At 42.8% G+C, this 18,162-nt stretch overlaps 1 protein-coding gene across 2 annotated transcripts in view; it reads right to left on the reverse strand.

The window, feature by feature from the left end:
• Positions 1-18,162, reverse strand: part of dock2 (dedicator of cytokinesis 2) — a 150,745-nt gene that overhangs the window by 40,706 nt on the left and 91,877 nt on the right. For both annotated transcript variants that reach the window (XM_045724005.1, XM_045724004.1), the window contains exons 27-28: positions 5,476-5,574; positions 5,203-5,297 (exon numbers count right to left, since the gene is read on the reverse strand). In XM_045724005.1, the coding sequence (XP_045579961.1) occupies positions 5,203-5,297; positions 5,476-5,574 (194 nt within the window). The remainder of the gene's footprint in view (positions 1-5,202; positions 5,298-5,475; positions 5,575-18,162) is intronic.

Below are 18,162 nucleotides of genomic sequence, written 5' to 3' on the forward strand. Positions count from 1 at the left end.
ACTACAGTTGCTACACTACAATGTAACTCTACACTACAGTTGCTACTCTACACTGTAACTCCACACTACAGTTGCTACTCTACACTGTCTATACACTACAGTTGCTACTCTACACTGTAACTCTACAGTACAGTTGCTACTCTACAATGTAACGCTACACTACAGTTGCTACTCTACAATGTAACTCTACACTACAGTTGCTACTCTACAATGTAACTATACACTACAGTTGCTACTCTACAATGTAACTCTGCACTGCAGCTGTTACTCGACAATGTACTCTACACTACAGTTGCTACTCTACACTGTAACTCTACACTACAGTTGCTACTCTACACTGTAACTCTGCACTACAGTTGTTACTCTACACTGTAACTCTGCACTACAGTTGTTACTCTACACTGTAACTCTACACTACAGTTGCTACTCTACACTGTAACTCTACACTACAGTTGCTACTCTACAATGTAACTCTACACTACAGCTATTACTCTACACTGTAACTCTACACTACAGTTGCTACTCTACCCCGTAACTCTACACTACAGTTGCTACTCTACAATGTAACTCTACACTGCAGTTGCTACTCTACAATGTAACTACACTACAGTTGCTATCTACACTGTAACTCTGCACTACAGTTGCTACTCTACAATGTAACTCTGTACTGCAGCTGTTATTCTACAATGTAACTCTACAAAACAGTTGCTACTCTACAATGTAACTCTACACTACAGTTGCTACTCAACACAACAGTTGCTACTCTACAATGTAACTCTGCACTACAGTTGTTACTCGACACTGTACTCTACACTACAGTTGCTACTCTACACTGTAACTCTACACTACAGTTGCAACTCTACACTGTAACTCTACACTACAGTTGCAACTCTACACTGCCACTCTACACTACAGTTGCTACTCTACACTGTAACTCTACACTACAGTTGTTAGTCTACACTGTAACTCTACACTACAGTTGTTACTCTACACTGTAACTCCACATTACAGTTTCTACTCTACACTGTAACTCTACATTACAGCTGCAACTCTACACTACAGCTACTACTCTACACTGTAACTCTAGACTACAGTTGCTACTCTACACTGTCTCTACACTACAGTTGCTCCTCTACACTGTAACTCTACAGAACAGTTGCTACTCTACAATGTAACGCTACACTACAGTTGCTACTCTACAATGTAACTCTACACTACAGTTTCTACTCTACACTGTAACTCTGCACTACAGTTGGTCCTCTACACTGTAACTCTACAGTACAGTTGCTCCTCTACACTGTAACTCTACAATACAGTTGTAACTCTACACAACAGTTGCTACTCAACACTACAGTTGCTACTCTACAATGTAACTCTGCACTACAGTTGTTACTCTGCACTACAGCTGCTACTCTACAATGTAACTCTACACTACAGTTGCTACTCTACACTACAGTTGCTACTCTACAATGTAACTCTACACTACAGTTGCTACTCTACACTGTAACTCCACACTACAGTTGCTACTCTACACTGTCTATACACTACAGTTGCTACTCTACAATGTAACTCTACACTACAGTTGCTACTCTACACTGTAACTCTGCACTACAGTTGCTACTCTACAATGTAACTCTGCACTGCAGCTGTTACTCTACAATGTAACTCTACAATACAGTTGCTACTCTACAATGTAACTCTACACTACAGTTGCTACTCAACACTACAGTTGCTACTCTACAATGTAACTCTGCACTACAGTTGTTACTCGACACTGTAACTCTGCACTACAGTTGTTACTCTACAATGTAACTCTACACTACAGTTGCTACTCTACACTGTAACTCTGCACTACAGTTGCTACTCTACAATGTAACTCTGCACTGCAGCTGTTACTCTACAATGTAACTCTACAATACAGTTGCTACTCTACAATGTAACTCTACACTACAGTTGCTACTCAACACTACAGTTGCTACTCTACAATGTAACTCTGCACTACAGTTGTTACTCGACACTGTAACTCTGCACTACAGTTGTTACTCTACAATGTAACTCTACACTACAGTTGCAACTCTACACTGTAACTCTACACTAGAGTTGCTACTCTACAATGTAACTCTACACTACAGCTATTACTCTACACTGTAACTCTACACTACAGTTGCTACTCTACAATGTAACTCTACACTACAGCTATTATCTACACTGTAACTCTACACTACAGTTGCTACTCTACCCCATAACTCTACACTACAGTTGCTACTCTACAATGTAACTCTACACTGCAGTTGCTACTCTACAATGTAACTACACTACAGTTGCTATCTACACTGTAACTCTGCACTCCAGTTGCTACTCTACAATGTGACTCTGCACTGCAGCTGTTACTCTACAATGTAACTCTACAAAACAGTTGCTACTCTACAATGTAACTCTACAATACAGTTGCTACTCAACACAACAGTTGCTACTCTACAATGTAACTCTGCACTACAGTTGTTACTCGACACTGTACTCTACACTACAGTTGCTACTATACACTGTAACTCTACACTACAGTTGCTACTCTACACTGTAACTCTGCACTACAGTTGTTACTCAACACTGTAACTCTGCACTACAGTTGCTACTCTACACTGTAACTCTACACTACAGTTGCTACTCTACACTGTAACTCCACACTACAGTTGCTACTCTAAACTGTAACTCTACACTACAGTTGTTACTCTACACTCTAACTCTGCACTACAGTTGCTACTCTACACTGTAACTCTACACTACAGTTGCTACTCTACACTACAGTTGCTACTCTACAATGTAACTCTACACTACAGTTGATACTCTACACTGTAACTCTACACTACAGTTGCTACTCTACACTGTAACTCTACACTACAGTTGCAACTCTATACTGTAATTCCACACTACAGTTGCTACTCTACACTGTCTCTACACTACAGTTGCTCCTCTACACTGTCACTCTACACTACAGTTGCTCCTCTACACTGTAATTCTACAGTACAGTTGCTACTCTACAATGTAACGCTACACTACAGTTGCTACTCTACAATGTAACTCTACACTACAGTTGCTACTCTACACTGTAACTCTGCACTACAGTTCCTACTCTACAATGTAACTCTGCACTGCAGCTGTTACTCTACAATGTAACTCTACAATACAGTTGCTACTCTACAATGTAACTCTACACAACAGTTGCTACTCAACACTACAGTTGCTACTCTACAATGTAACTGCACTACAGATGTTACTCTACACTGCAACTCTACACTACAGTTGCTACTCTACACTGTAACTCAACACTACAGTTGCTACTCTAAACTACAGTTGCTACTCTACAATGTAACTCTACACTACAGTTGATACTCTACACTGTAACTCTACACTACAGGTAATACTCTACACTGTAACTCTACATTACAGTTGCTACTCTACACTGTAACTCTACACTACAGTTGCTACTCTAAACTACAGTTGCTACTCTACAATTTAACTCTACACTACAGTTGCTACTCTACACTGTAACTCTACACTACAGTTGCAACTCTATACTGTAACTCTGCACTACAGTTGCTACTCTACAATGTAACTCTACACTACAGTTGCTACTCTACACTGTAACTCCACACTACAGTTGCTACTCTACACTGTCTCTACACTACAGTTGCTCCTCTACACTGTAACTCTACAGTACAGTTGCTACTCTACAATGTAACGCTACACTACAGTTGCTACTCTACAATGTAACTCTACACTACAGTTGCTACTCTACACTGTAACTCTGCACTGCAGCTGTTACTCTACAATGTAACTCTACAATACAGTTGCTACTCTACAATGTAACTCTACACAACAGTTGCTACTCAACATTACAGTTGCTACTCTACAATGTAACTCTGCACTACAGTTCCTACTCTACAATGTAACTCTACACTACAGCTATTACTTTACACTGTAACTCTACACTACAGTTGCTACTCTACACTGTAACTCTACACTACAGTTGCTACTCTTCAATGTAACTCTGCACTACAGCTGTTACTCTACAATGTAACTCTGCACTACAGTTGCTACTCTACACTGTAACTATACACTACAGTTGCTACTCTACACTGTAACTCTACACTACAGCTGTTACTCTACACTGTAACTCCACATTACAGTTGCTACTCTACACTGTAACTCTACACTACAGTTGCCACTCTACACTGTAACTCTACACTACAGTTGCTACTCTACACTCGAACTCTGCACTACAGTTGTTACTCAACACTGTAACTCTGCTCTACAGTTGCTACTCTACACTGTAACTCTACACTACAGTTGCTACTCTACACTACAGTTGCTACTCTACAATGTAACTCTACACTACAGTTGCTACTCTACACTGTAACTCTACACTACAGTTGCTACTCTACACTGTAACTCTACACTACAGTTGCAACTCTACACTGTAACTCTACACTACAGTTGCAACTCTACACTGTAACTCTACACTACAGTTCTACTCTGCACTGCAGTTGCTACTCTACACTGTAACTCTACACTACAGCTGTTACTCTACAATGTAACTCTACACTACAGTTGCTACTCTACACTGTAACTCTACACTACAGTTGTTACTCTACACTGTAACTCTGCACTAGAGTTGCTACTCTACAATGTAACTCTACACTACAGCTGTTACTCTACACTGTAACTCTACACTACAGTTGCTACTCTACACTGTAAATCTACACTACAGCTGTTACTCTACAATGTAACTCTACATTACAGTTGCTACTGTACAATGTAACTCTACACTACAGTTCTACTCTGCACTGCAGTTGCTACTCTACACTGTAACTCTACACTACAGCTGTTACTCTACAATGTAACTCTACACTACAGTTGCTCCTCTACAATGTAACTCTGCACTACATTTGCTACTCTACACTGTGTGTACAGTCTCTGTTCTGCACCATAACACTGTTACCATCATCAGAGATGAGCCGGCTACATCCACGTTTCAAGTTTCCAGTCATCCAGTGTGTGTTTGTGTGTGTGTGTGTGTGTGTGTGTGTGTGTGTGTGTGTGTGTGTGTGTGTGTGTGTGTGTGTGTGTGTGTGTGTGTGTGTGTGTGTGTGTGTGTGTGTGTGTGTGTGTGTGTGTGTGTGTATGTGTGTGTGTGTGCAGTACCTGTTCTGCACCATGATCATAGCCATCCAGTCAGAGGGATAGACGTGCTTCCCAATCAGATCCTTAAACAGTAGGAACGTCTCCATCAGGAAGTCCTGCAACACATAGAGTGTATGAGTGTATGTGTGTGTGTGTGTGTGTGTGTGTGTGTGTGTGTGTGTGTGTGTGTGTGTGTGTGTGTGTGTGTGTGTGTGTGTGTGTGTGTGTGTGTGTGTGTGTGTGTGTGTGTGTGTGTGTGTGTGTGTGTGTGTGTGTGTGTGTGTGACGTCTCACCACTAGGTCGGTGGTGCCTGAGAAGGTCTCTAGGTAGCTGGAGTAGTGGCTGTCATCCATCTGACTCAGAATGGCCGTCATACAGGCCACCACCCTGGACTGAGAGAGAGAAACAGAGAGAAAAGGGAGAGGAGAGAGAGTGAAAGCGAGAGTGAGAGAGAGAGAGAATGAGAGAATGTGGTCAGTGTACAACAGGGGAAGTAGAGACAGAAATGCACTTTTAAATCTATTTTGAGAAATATTCCTCACAAAGAGATTCATTATTAGCAGAAATTACAAAATGTATTCAAAATGAAGGGAGTGATAGAAGGGAGTGAGATGAGAGAGGGGGAGGAAGCGAAAGATATATGAGAAGGGGAGGAAGGGAGTGATATATGAGAGGGGAGAAAGGGAGTGAAAGATGAGGGGGAGGAAGTGAGTGATAGATGAGAGAGGGGGAGGAAGGGAGAGATAGATGAGAGAGGGGGAGGAAGGGAGTGAAAGATGAGAGAGAGGGAGGAAGGGAGGGAGTGATAGATGTGAAGTGGGAGGAAGTGAGTGATAGATGAGAGAGGGGGAGGAAGAGAGTGATAGATGTGAAGGGGGAGGAAGGGAGTGATAGATGAGAGGGGGAGGAAGAGAGTGATAGATGTGAAGGGGGAGGAAGGGAGTGATAGATGAGAGAGGGGAGGAAGGGAGTGATAGATGAGAGAGGGAGGAAGGGAGTGATAGATGAGAGAGGGAGGAAGGGAGTGATAGATGTGAAGTGGGAGGAAGTGAGTGATAGATGAGAGGGGGAGGAAGGGAGAGATAGATGAGAGAGGGGGAGGAAGGGAGAGATAGATGAGAGGGGGAGGAAGGGAGTGATAGATGAGAGAGGGGAGGAAGGGAGTGATAGATGTGAAGTGGGAGGAAGTGAGTGATAGATGAGAGAGGGGGAGGAAGGGAGAGATAGATGAGAGGGGGAGGAAGGGAGTGATAGATGAGAGAGGGGGAGGAAGGGAGGGATAGATGAGAGGGGGAGGAAGGGAGTGATAGGAATTGACAGATGAGAGGGGGAGGAAGGGAGTGATAGGAATTGACAGATGAGAGGGGGAGGAAGAGAGTGATAGATGATAGAGGGGGAGGAAGGGAGTGATAGGAATTGACAGATGAGAGGGGGAGGAAGAGAATTGATAGATGATAGAGGGGGAGGAAGGGAGTGATAGGAATTGACAGATGAGAGGGGGAGGAAGAGAGTGATAGATGATAGAGGGGGAGGAAGGGAGTGATAGGAATTGACAGATGAGAGGGGGGAAGAGATTTATAGATGATGGATGGATATCTGCAGATGGAGAGATGTGCATCATCAGTCATGTGTCTGTTGGAGTTCTTGGCTGATAAAAATGGGAATGTGTGTGTGTGTGTGTGCTACTGTCATTTCACTCACTCCCCGAGACTGTTTGTTGCTTCTGATATCAATAGAGTCAGGTGGGCCTGACACACACACACACACACACACACACACACACACACACACACACACACACACACACACACACACACACACACACACACACACACACACACACACACACACACACATATTCCTTCACCCTGAAAGAGGAGTATCCTGGAGGGCTACGCTTTAGCAATCACCACAGGAACCTTGTTTATGTGTGTGTGTGTGTGTGTCTGTGTGCTTTGTACTTGCGTTTCTGACACATACACACAAACACACACAGACAGCCTAATCATCGTGACAGACCAACAAATGCAGGCATGCAGACTCACACATTCAGTCTCTCTGTGTAATGGTGTTAACATAAAGATGGAATTTGGAAGTGGTGTGAGTAGTGTGCTGCTTATCCCTGTATCTCTCCTGGTAGAACATGTCACCAGACACCCTGTCATGATCCAACCTTTTTCATCTCTCTTCCTCCTTTCTTCCACCCCTCCTCTCCTCCTCTCCTCCTCTTCTCCTCCCTCCCTCCATCCCTCCCCACCCCTCCTCTCCTCCTCTTCTCCTCCATCCCTCCCTCCATCCCTCCCCACCCCTCCTCTCCTCCTCTTCCCCTCCTCTTCTCCTCCCTCCCTCCTTCCCTCCCCACCCCTCCTTTTCTCCTCCTCTTCTCCTCCCTTCCTCCATCCCTCCTCACCTCTCCTCTCCTCCTCCTCTTCTCCTCTTCTCCTCCCTCCCTCCATCCCTCCCCACCCCTCCTCTCATCCTCTCATCCTCCCTACCTCCCTCCCTCCCCACCCCTCCTCCTCTTCTCCTCCCTCCATCCCTCCCCACCCCTCCTCTCCTCCTCCTCATCTCCTCCTCTTCTCATCCCTCCCTCCCTCCATCCATCCCTCCCCACCCCTCCCCCTCCTCCTCTTCTCCTCCCTCCCTCCATCCCTCCTCACCTCTCCTCTCCTCTGTCGTATCGGGTTGTGAGCTCTTTGTGTTTATTGTGACACTGCTGCCAACTGACTGCCTGATGTAACGAGCACACACACACACACACACACACACACACACACACACACACACACACACACACACACACACACACACACCACACCACACACACACACACACACACACACACACACACACACACACACACACAAAGGCACACAGACACACACAGATAAACAAAAGCAAAGCAGCCAAACACAGATGAACACAGAACTGCAAACAACCAATCAAATCCTCCCTAAGAGTCAATTTCAAACACTCAGATAACACAGATGAACTTCTAGAGTGTAATGTAATGAAACCATCCCTCTCTATCTCTCTGTCTCCCTCTCTCTTTCCCCTCTCTATATCCCTCCATCATTCTCACTGTGGTATTTCACCCAGTAGATATGGGAGTTTATCAAAATTGGGTATGTTTTCAAATTCTTTGTGGATCTGTGTAATCTGAAGGAAATATGTGTCTGTATTATGGTCATACATTTGGCAGGAGGTTAGGAAGTGCAGCTCAGTTTCCACCTCATTTTGTGGGAAATGTGGCCTGTCTCTCTCTCTCTCACCATCTGTCTCGCTCTAATACTACCATTACCACTAGTAGTTTAACTCCCTCTAATATCTCTACTACTACCATTACCACTAGTAGTTTAACTACCTCTAATATCTCTACTACTACCATTACCACTAGTAGTTTAACTACCTCTAATATCTCTACTACTACCATTACCACTAGTAGTTTAACTACCTCTAATATCTCTACTACTACCATTACCACTAGTAGTTTAACTACCTCTAATATCTCTACTTCTACCAACTAAAACTAACTTAGAAATAAATAACTGTCATCATCCCCATTGCATCAGTACTACAACTACCATCATCATTCCTACTACTACTACGGTTACCAGGACCCCTACTACCCGTACCTGTACAATGTGGAGTAATAATCATGACAATAATAATAATCATGATTACTATGCAGATGTTATACTTCATTGCCCCTCAGGCTATGGCAGGCAAATACATATTTGGCTACAAGAGGAGACATTGCTCCTTTGCCCATGAATATTTTTTGTTTATTTATCTGAGTTTAATAAGATAACATTTTTAATACATTTTGTAATTTCTGCTAATAATGAATCTCTTGGTGAGGAATATTTCTCACAATAGAGTTGAAAGTGCATTTCTGTCTCTACTTCCCCTGTTGTACACTGACCACATCTCTCTCTCTCTCTCTCTCTCTCTCTCTCTCTCTCTCTCCCTCCAAGTGAGGAAGTGGGCAAAGGCTGGTCACTAATAGGATTATCAACAGGATAAACTACACACACACACATACACATACACATACAAACACACACTATGAACACACAGACACACACATACTGAGGCAACTAGCGAGTTCACTACAGATTGATGGTCCACCCTATACTAGAGTCCTGTATCAGATACACCCATGGTTGACCCGCCAAAAAATCAGCTGCAGGGTGCAATGAAAAGATTCTTTGAACCCGTGGGTCGGCTCGTGATTCAGAACAATTATATTGCGGGTCAGAAACGTTTTAAATCAAGATAAAAAAAATGTTTTACAAACCCAGGAGGATGTGTTGAATTGTGTTGTGAATTCCATTATGTGAGCGGTGGGGTAAACATAGACTAGGCCAACAGACACACAGCGAGAGAGTGGAGCAGGTACTTACTGTCCTTCATGTGTGTGGTGCTGAAACATTCCTAATTTGTCCACTCAAAGTTTTACCAGCCGCACAGGTTTAAACTTTATATGGCCTGCGTATGGTCTTATGTTCCCTTCCGCCATGTGACATTACATTGCCAAGTTTATTTTCCATGACTCCTAGCTCACGCAAAAATGGCTGCTTATCAGGAGAAATAAAAATAAAAGTTATGATGTTGAAATACACCATCATGGAAACAGGTGCTGTGCAAGTGAAATCCCCGGTTTGGAAGGATTTTTTAGTCATTGTGGACCAGGAGGACAACAGCCTGGTAGATGGGTGCAAGCATGTGTTTGTTTAAGATAAGTCAGTTATTATCGGTTAATTATTACATCAATTCAGGCTTTCGTTCATAAGACCATGCGCAGGCCATATAATCCTGTGCGGCTGGTAAAACTTTGAGTAGCCAATAGCCTACTGTATCAATGTAGCCTATTGTTGCAGCCTATAGCTTAGTCTCTGTAATGTCAATGTGGATGAAAAATTCAACAACAAAAAAATGTAAGATGGATGAAAAATGAAACACTAATATACCTTGATTAGATAAGTATTCATCCCACCGGGTCAATACATGTTAGAATCAACTTTGGCAGTGATTACAGCTGTGTGTCTTCTTAGGTAAGTCTCTTAGAGCTTTGCACACCTGGATTGTGCAATATTTTCCCATTATTCATTTCAAAATTCTTCAAGCTCTGTCTATGTGTTGGGGATCATAGCAAGACAGCAATTTTCAAGTCTTGCCATAGATTTTCAAGCAGATTTAAGCCAAAAATGTAACTTGGCCACTCAGGAACATTCACTGTCTTCTTGGCAAGCAACTCCAGTGTAGATTTGGCCTTGTAGGTTATTGCGCTGCTGAAAGGTGGATTGCTCTCCCAGAGTCTGGTGTGTAAAGCAGACTGAAACAGGATTTCTTCTAGGATTTTGCCTGTGCTTAGCTTCATCCCATTTCTTTTCATCCTGAAAAACACCCCAGTCTTTGCCGATGTCAAGCATACCCATGACATGATGCAGCCCCCACTATGCTTGAAAATAAAGAGGCCTTTGCTCTGTGATGTGTTGTGTTGGATTTGCCCCAAACATCAGGCTTTGCATTTAGGCCAAAAACGGAATTCTTTGGCGTGTTGTTTTGTATTATTACTTTAGTGTCTTGTTGCATAAATGATGTATGTTCTGGAATATATATTCTGTATATTTGTATTCTTCTTTTCACTCTGTCATTTAGATTCTTATTGTGGATTCACTACATTGTGGTTTATCAAGCCTCGGTTCGGTTTTCTCCCATCATAGCAATTGAACTCCGTAGCCGTTTTAAAATCCCCAATGACTTCATATAACCCTAACCCTCAGAAGGACTGTCACAGATCCCCCGGTACTGCTGCTCATTCTGTTCACCAGTTCTGGAGGTCGACGTCACCGACCTTCTAGGCGTCACTGAACTGTGTCATTATGCACACCTGGTTCCAATTCCTCACTGATTGTGTTTGTATAAATGTGCCCTTTGTTTCCCCATTGGACTGTCGATTATATTTCCCATGTCTGTTGGTAGTGTGAGTACCTATGCGTTGTCTCAGCCTGTGCTGCGTGTTATTGTTCCCATGTCCATTGGTGGTGTGAGTACCTATGTCTGTGCTGCGTGTTATTGTTCCCGGTGGTGTGACGTTGTCTCAGCCTGTGCTGCATGTTATTGTTCCCATGTCCATTGGTGGTGTGAGTACCTATGCGTTGTCTCAGCCTGTGCTGCGTGTTATTGTTCCCATGTCCATTGGTGGTGTGAGTACCTATGCGTAGTCTCAGCCTGTGCTGCGTGTTATTGTTCCCATGTCCGTTGGTGGTGTGAGTACCTATGCGTAGTCTCAGCCTGTGCTGCGTGTTATTGTTCCCATGTACGTTGGTGGTGTGAGTACCTATGCGTAGTCTCAGCCTGTGCTGCGTGTTATTGTTCCCATGTACGTTGGTGGTGTGAGTACATATGTGTTGTCTCAGCCTGTGCTGCGTGTTTTGTGCTTTGTGTATTAGGGGTCTTGTCCCGTGTCGTTCTACGAGGTTTACCCTCGCTCTTTTGTTTGGGTACATCCCAGTGTTTTGTTTACATGTTTGTTTTGGGTGTATTAACAACCCAAATGATGTCTCCAAATCCTTTATACCAGCGTGACAACGACAACTGCATATTTGATGTGTCTGGGTGGTTTAATACATGATCCACAACATAATTATTAACTTGACCATGCATAAAAAGGTGTTCAATGTCTGATTTGAAATGTTACCCATCTACCAATCACTGCCCTTCTTTATGAGGCCAGTCATTCGAAAATCATGTCAACCCCTATTATTATTTCACACAGAATCCATGTAACTTATTATATCATTTGTTAAGCCAAATGTTACTTGCAGACAAATTCATAGCCTAATCGCCTACTACTCTGGAGTCATAAGATATTTATGTATGTTGTTTGGCGGGTCACGGATCGGCTCTCGGAAAAATTCTATGCAGGTGGGTCGGGTTGCCGAGAAAAATCTGTCCTGATGTTTGATATCGGTGGGGGCTTGGAATTGATGTGGGGAAGGTGCAGCTCAAAGAAACTGACCCGTGCAGGACTCTAACCTACATACAGTATGTGTGTGTGTGTGTGGGGTGGGGTGGGGGTTCTTCTCTGAGGAATTAACACTGCCCTCAATCTCTTTACCCACCCTCCAAAACACACACACACACAACCACAAGGTTACGTACACCAACATATGACGAGCGTATGTGCGCAGACTCATACACAGCTACATGAACGCACAGGAGCTCTACACATATCGTGTGGACACACACACACACACACACACACACACACAAAGCTCTTGTCCTGTCCAGGGTCTTATATAACTGCCAGGAGATTATTGAAAAAGCAGGACACAGATGCTCAAACGGGGATTTTGCTACCTCCCTCCTCTCGTATTCTCTTTCTTTCCATTCGTCGGTCTGTCTCCAGCCCACCCTCAACCCTTTCTTTTTCATAGAACTTATATCAAAAGACAGGTTTTAGGAGGACATAACATGAATCTAGAAGATTTTGTCGGCAGTCTAGGACAGATGGACACATCTTAAAGCAAAACAGATGCACACAAAAGGAGACAATGACACCTAGTACAGACAGACAGACAGACTGGCAGACAGAAACACCTTAAAGGCCCAATGCAGCTGTTTTTATCTTAATATAACATAATTCCTGGGTAACAGTTAAAACCCTCTTAATAAGGATCCGACCCTTTTTTTCCAATTTTAGCCTAAAATGACATTCCCAAATCTAACTGCCTGTAGCTCAGGACCTGAAGCAAGGATATGCATATTCTTGATACCATTTGAAAGGAAACAATTTGAAGTTTATGGAAATGTGAAATTAATGTAGGTGAATATGACACATTAGATCTGGTAAAAGATAATACAAGAAAAAAACGGTGTTTTTTTTTGTATTTTTTTGTACCATCATCTTTGAAATGCAGTAGAAAGGCCATAATGTAGTATTCCAGCTCAGGTGCAATTTCGATTTTGGCCAGTAGATGGCAGCAGTGTATGTGCAAAGTTTTAGACTGATCCAATGAACCATTGAATATCTGTTCAAAATGTTGTATCAAGACTGCCCAAATGTGCCTAATTGGTTTATTCATACATTTTCAAGTTCATCATTGTGCACTCTCCTCAAACAATAGCATGGCATTCTTTCACTGTAATAGCTACAGTAAATTGGACAATGCAGTTAGATTAACAAGATTTTAAGCTTTCTGCCAATATCAGATACTGTGTGTCTATGTCCTGGGAATTTCTTTTGTTACTTACAACCTCATGCTAATCATTATTAGCCTACGTTAGCTCAATGCTAACGAGACACTGATCCTGTAGAGGTTTTAAGTACCTTACAGTAATTGTTTTCAATTAAAAGTGTCAAAATTAAACAAAAATAGCTTCTTAGCAAAGAGCAATTTCGCAAACAACAATTTTGCTAGGACTGTCTGGGAGTGGTCTGAGTGGGGAGTAGAAAACTGAAAACTAGCTGTTATTGGCAGACAAGTTTGGAACTGTCTTTCTTTTGGTCTATCAACTAATGTCACCAGGCAGACCTAAGCTCAATCCCAGCTGACATTTCAGGTGGTCTTTACAGCTCTTACATTAAAGGGCATTAACATCATTTTCACAATTTGACAGTATTATCTCAACCTCATAGTGTGATATTATATACAATAGTTCTGACTGCACTGGACCTTTAATACAGAAACACGTGAGCACAAACACAAAGAGAGAGGCACACACATGCTATGTTAGACTGACAGTCATGCATAGAGACACAATCAACCAAACTGCATGACAGAAGAGGCCTTTTTTTGTCATTCAATTTTCTCTGCCTCATTCTCTCGTCCTTTTTTTTCTTCTCACCCTCAGGTGAGAAGTCATTATGGAACTGTGATCTTTTATTTTTCATCTTTCAAAAATAGACTATTTTAAAACGAGTCTCTTAGCTGCCTGCGGCTTTATGAGAACACACACAAGCATGCGCACATGCATGGACACATGCACGGACACATGCACGGACACATTCTGCTTTGACACCAAGGTTTCTGTTAATGAAGGAGGATGGGGGAGAAATGGAGCGAGACACAGCAATGGAGAGAGAGATAGGGAGAGATGGAGAGAGAGAGATAGAGAGAGATGTACAAATTGATGGAAAGTGGTGTTGGGAGAAAAACATACGACATTATAAAATCCTATACAAATTGATGGAAAGTAGAGTTGGGGGAAAAATACACATTTATTTCCACATGGCCGGGGGGTGAGACAGGGATGCAGCTTAAGCCCCAACCTCTTCAACATATATATCAAGGAATTGGCGAGGGCACTAGAACAGTCTGTGCACCTGGCCTCACCCTACTAGAATCTGAAGTCAAGTGTCTACTGTTTGCTGATGATCTGGTTCTTCTGGCTCCAGATACTCAACTAGTCTAAAGAAGGCCAGTTGTATTGCTTTTTTAATCAGAACAACAGTTTTCAGCTGTGCTAAAATAATTGCAAAATGGTTTTCAAATAATCAGTTAGCCTTTTAAAATGATAAACTTGGATTAGCTAACACAATGTGCCATTGGAACACAGGAGTGATAGTTTCTGATAATGGGCCTCTGTACACCTATGTAGATATTACATAGAAAAACAGCTGTTTCCAGCTACAATAGTCATTTACAACATTAACAATGTCTGCACTGTATTTCTGATCAATTTGATGTTATTTTAATGGACAAAAAATTTGCTTTTCTTTCAAAAACAAGGACATTTCTAAGTGACCCCAAACTTTTGAACAGCAGTGTGTATCTTCTGCACAGATTCTGTCAGACCTGGGCCCTGACAGTAAATCTCAGTAAACACCAATAATGGTGTTTCAAAAAAGGTCCCGTTCCGAAGACCACGAATACAAATTCCATCTAGACACCGTTGCCCTAGAGCACACAAAAAACTATACATACCTCGGCCTAAACATCAGAGCCACAGGTAACTTCCACAAAGCTGTGAATGAGCTGAGAGACAAGGGGAGAATGGCCTTCTATGCCATCAAAAGGAATATAACATTTGACATACCAATTAGGATCTGGCTAAAAATACTTGAATCAGTTATAGAACCCATTGCCCTTTATGGTTGTGAGGTCACCAACCAAAAACTCACAAAATGGGACAAACAAAAAATTGAGACTCTGCATGCAGAATTCTGCAAAGATATCCTCAGAGTACAATGTAAAAACCCAAATAATGCATGCAGAGGAGAATTAGGCTGATATCCGCTAATTATCAAAATCCACAAAAGAGCCGTTAAATTCTACAACCACCTAAAAGCAAGCGATTCCCAAACCTTCCATAACAAATCCATCACCTACAAAGAAATAAACCTGGAGAAGGGTCCCCTAAGCAAGCTGGTCCTGGGGCTCTGTTCACAAACACAAAAAGACCCCACAGAGCCCCAGGACAGCAACACAATTTGACCCAACCAAATCATGAGAAAACAAAAAGATAACTACTTGACACATTGGGAAGAATTTACAAAAAAATTGAGCAAACTAGAATCCTAATTGGCCCTAAACACAGAGTACACAGTGGCAGAATACCTGACCACTATGACTGACCCACAATTAAGGAAGTATTTTACTATGTACAGACTCAGTGAGCATAGCCTTGCTATTGAGAAAGGTTGCCGTAGGCAGACCTGGCTCTCAAGAGAAGACAGGCTTGTGCACACTGCCACAAAATGAGGTGGAAACTGAGCTGCACTTCCTAATCTCCTGCCAAATGTATGACCATATTAGCAACACATATTTCCCTCAGATTACACAGACCCACAAAGGATTTGAAAACAAACCCAACTTTGATAAACTCCAATATCTACTGGGTGAAATACCACAGTGTGCCATCACAGCAGCAGTATTTGTGACCTCAAAAGAAAAGGACAACCAGTGAAGAACAAACACCATTGTAAATACAACCTATATTTATGTTTATTTATTTTCCCTTTTGTACTTTAACTATTTGCACATCGTTACAACACTGTATATAGACATAATATGACATTTGTAATGTCTTTATTCTTTTGTATGTTCTGTGAGTGTAATGTTTACTGTTCATTTTTTATTGTTTATTTCACTTTTGTTTATTATCTATTTCACTTGCTTTGGCAATGTTAACATATGTTTCCCATGTCAATAAAGCCCCTTGAATTGAAATTGAGAGAGAGAGAGAGAGAGAGAGAGAGAGAGAGAGAGAGAGAGAGAGAGAGAGAGAGAGAGAGAGAGAGAGAGAGAGATGAGAGATGGAGAGAGAGAGAGATGGAGAGAGCAGTGTAATTAAGCAGTGTTTTGCATGTCAGAGTGTACTGATTGGAAAGATCAATGACTTCACAGATCAACATCTCTCCATCAGGTACAAAGAGATCTAACAAGGCCATTTCTAACAACCCCAGCTAACACCCTGAGACATGGAGCGAGAGAGGTAGGAAGGGAGAGAAGGAGGGTGGAGGAGAGGAGGAGAGAGCTTGAGATGAGAGAAATCAGAAAAACATTCAGACACAGTAGCCTGACCCCTAAAGCTCTATCCCCCTTCTCAACTCCTCCTTTCATCCTAAAACTACATCCCTCATCTCCACTCCTCTTTTCCTCCTCCCCTCCCATCCTCCCTCCTTCCCTCTGTCCTCATCTTGCAGTAATGTGCACCTCTTCTCATCAAAACATCCTCCGAATCAAATTACTGAGAGCTAAGAGAGAGCAAACACTGTGCCCACCACACCGGTGTGTGTGTGTGTGTGTGTGTGTGTGTGTGTGTGTGTGTGTGTGTGTGTGTGTGTGTGTGTGTGTGTGTGTGTGTGTGTGTGTGTGTGGGTCCTTTGTCTAACATAAAGGTGTATTGCAATTATTGTGCATTGGGTGTGGGTGTATTTTATTCTAACACGCACACACACATTCCCCTCCTCATCTCAGCAGAGGTTAATTGATACTTGACACAAGGTGAGTTTTCTGAGCTGCATACATCACTGGTTATTTTCGGTAGGGGTCAGAAAATTCAGATACACACTTCAACAGCGGACATCCGAGGGAACACAAACACCCCAATTTATTACTGATTATACCAGAGAGTATTGACTAAAAGATAGCCATCCATAAAAACACACAATAACACATGCAGGTGCACCATTCAGCAATCAAAACACAAGTTGACTTCTCTGTTTTGATCTCTCTTTTCTTTCCTCTCATCCATCTCTCTCTCCATGTCACACTAAGGGAGTGTACAGAGGTCCCTCTCTTCTCTCTCCATGTCACACTAAGGGAGTGTACAGAGGTCCCTCTCTTCTCTCTCCATGTCACACTAAGGGAGTGTACAGAGGTCCCTCTATCTCTCTCCATGTCACACTAAGGGAGTGTACAGAGGTCCCTCTATCTCTCTCCATGTCACACTAAGGGAGTGTACAGAGGTCCCTCTATCTCTCTCCATGTCACACTAAGGGAGTGTACAGAGGTCCCTCTCTTCTCTCTCCATGTCACACTAAGGGAGTGTACAGAGGTCCCTCTCTTCTCTCTTCATGTCACACTAAGGGAGTGTACAGAGGTCCCTTTCCCCTGGTAAGGGCTGGTCGGTTCTGGTCAGGACTGGTCTAGTCTGGTCTGGTCAGGACTGGTCTAGTCTGGTCTGGTCAGGACTGGTCAGGACTGGTCTAGTCTGGTCTGGTCAGGACTGGTCTAGTCTGGTCTAGTCTGGTCAGGACTGGTCTAGTCTGGTCTAGTCTAGTCTGGTCAGGACTGGTCTAGTCTAGTCTGGTCTGGTCAGGACTGATCTAGTCTGGTCTAGTCTGGTCTGGTCAGGACTGGTCTAGTCTGGTCAGTTCAGGTCTAGTCGAGTCTGGTCTGGTCAGGACTGGTCTAGTCTGGTCAGGTCAGGACTGGTCTAGTCTAGTCATGTCAGGACTGGTCTAGTCTAGTCAGGTCAGGACTGGTCTAGTCTAGTCAGGTCAGGACTGGTCTAGTCTAGTCAGG

Source organism: Salmo salar, chromosome ssa09, assembly GCF_905237065.1.
Source record: "Salmo salar chromosome ssa09, Ssal_v3.1, whole genome shotgun sequence".
Lineage (NCBI taxonomy): Eukaryota > Metazoa > Chordata > Actinopteri > Salmoniformes > Salmonidae > Salmo > Salmo salar.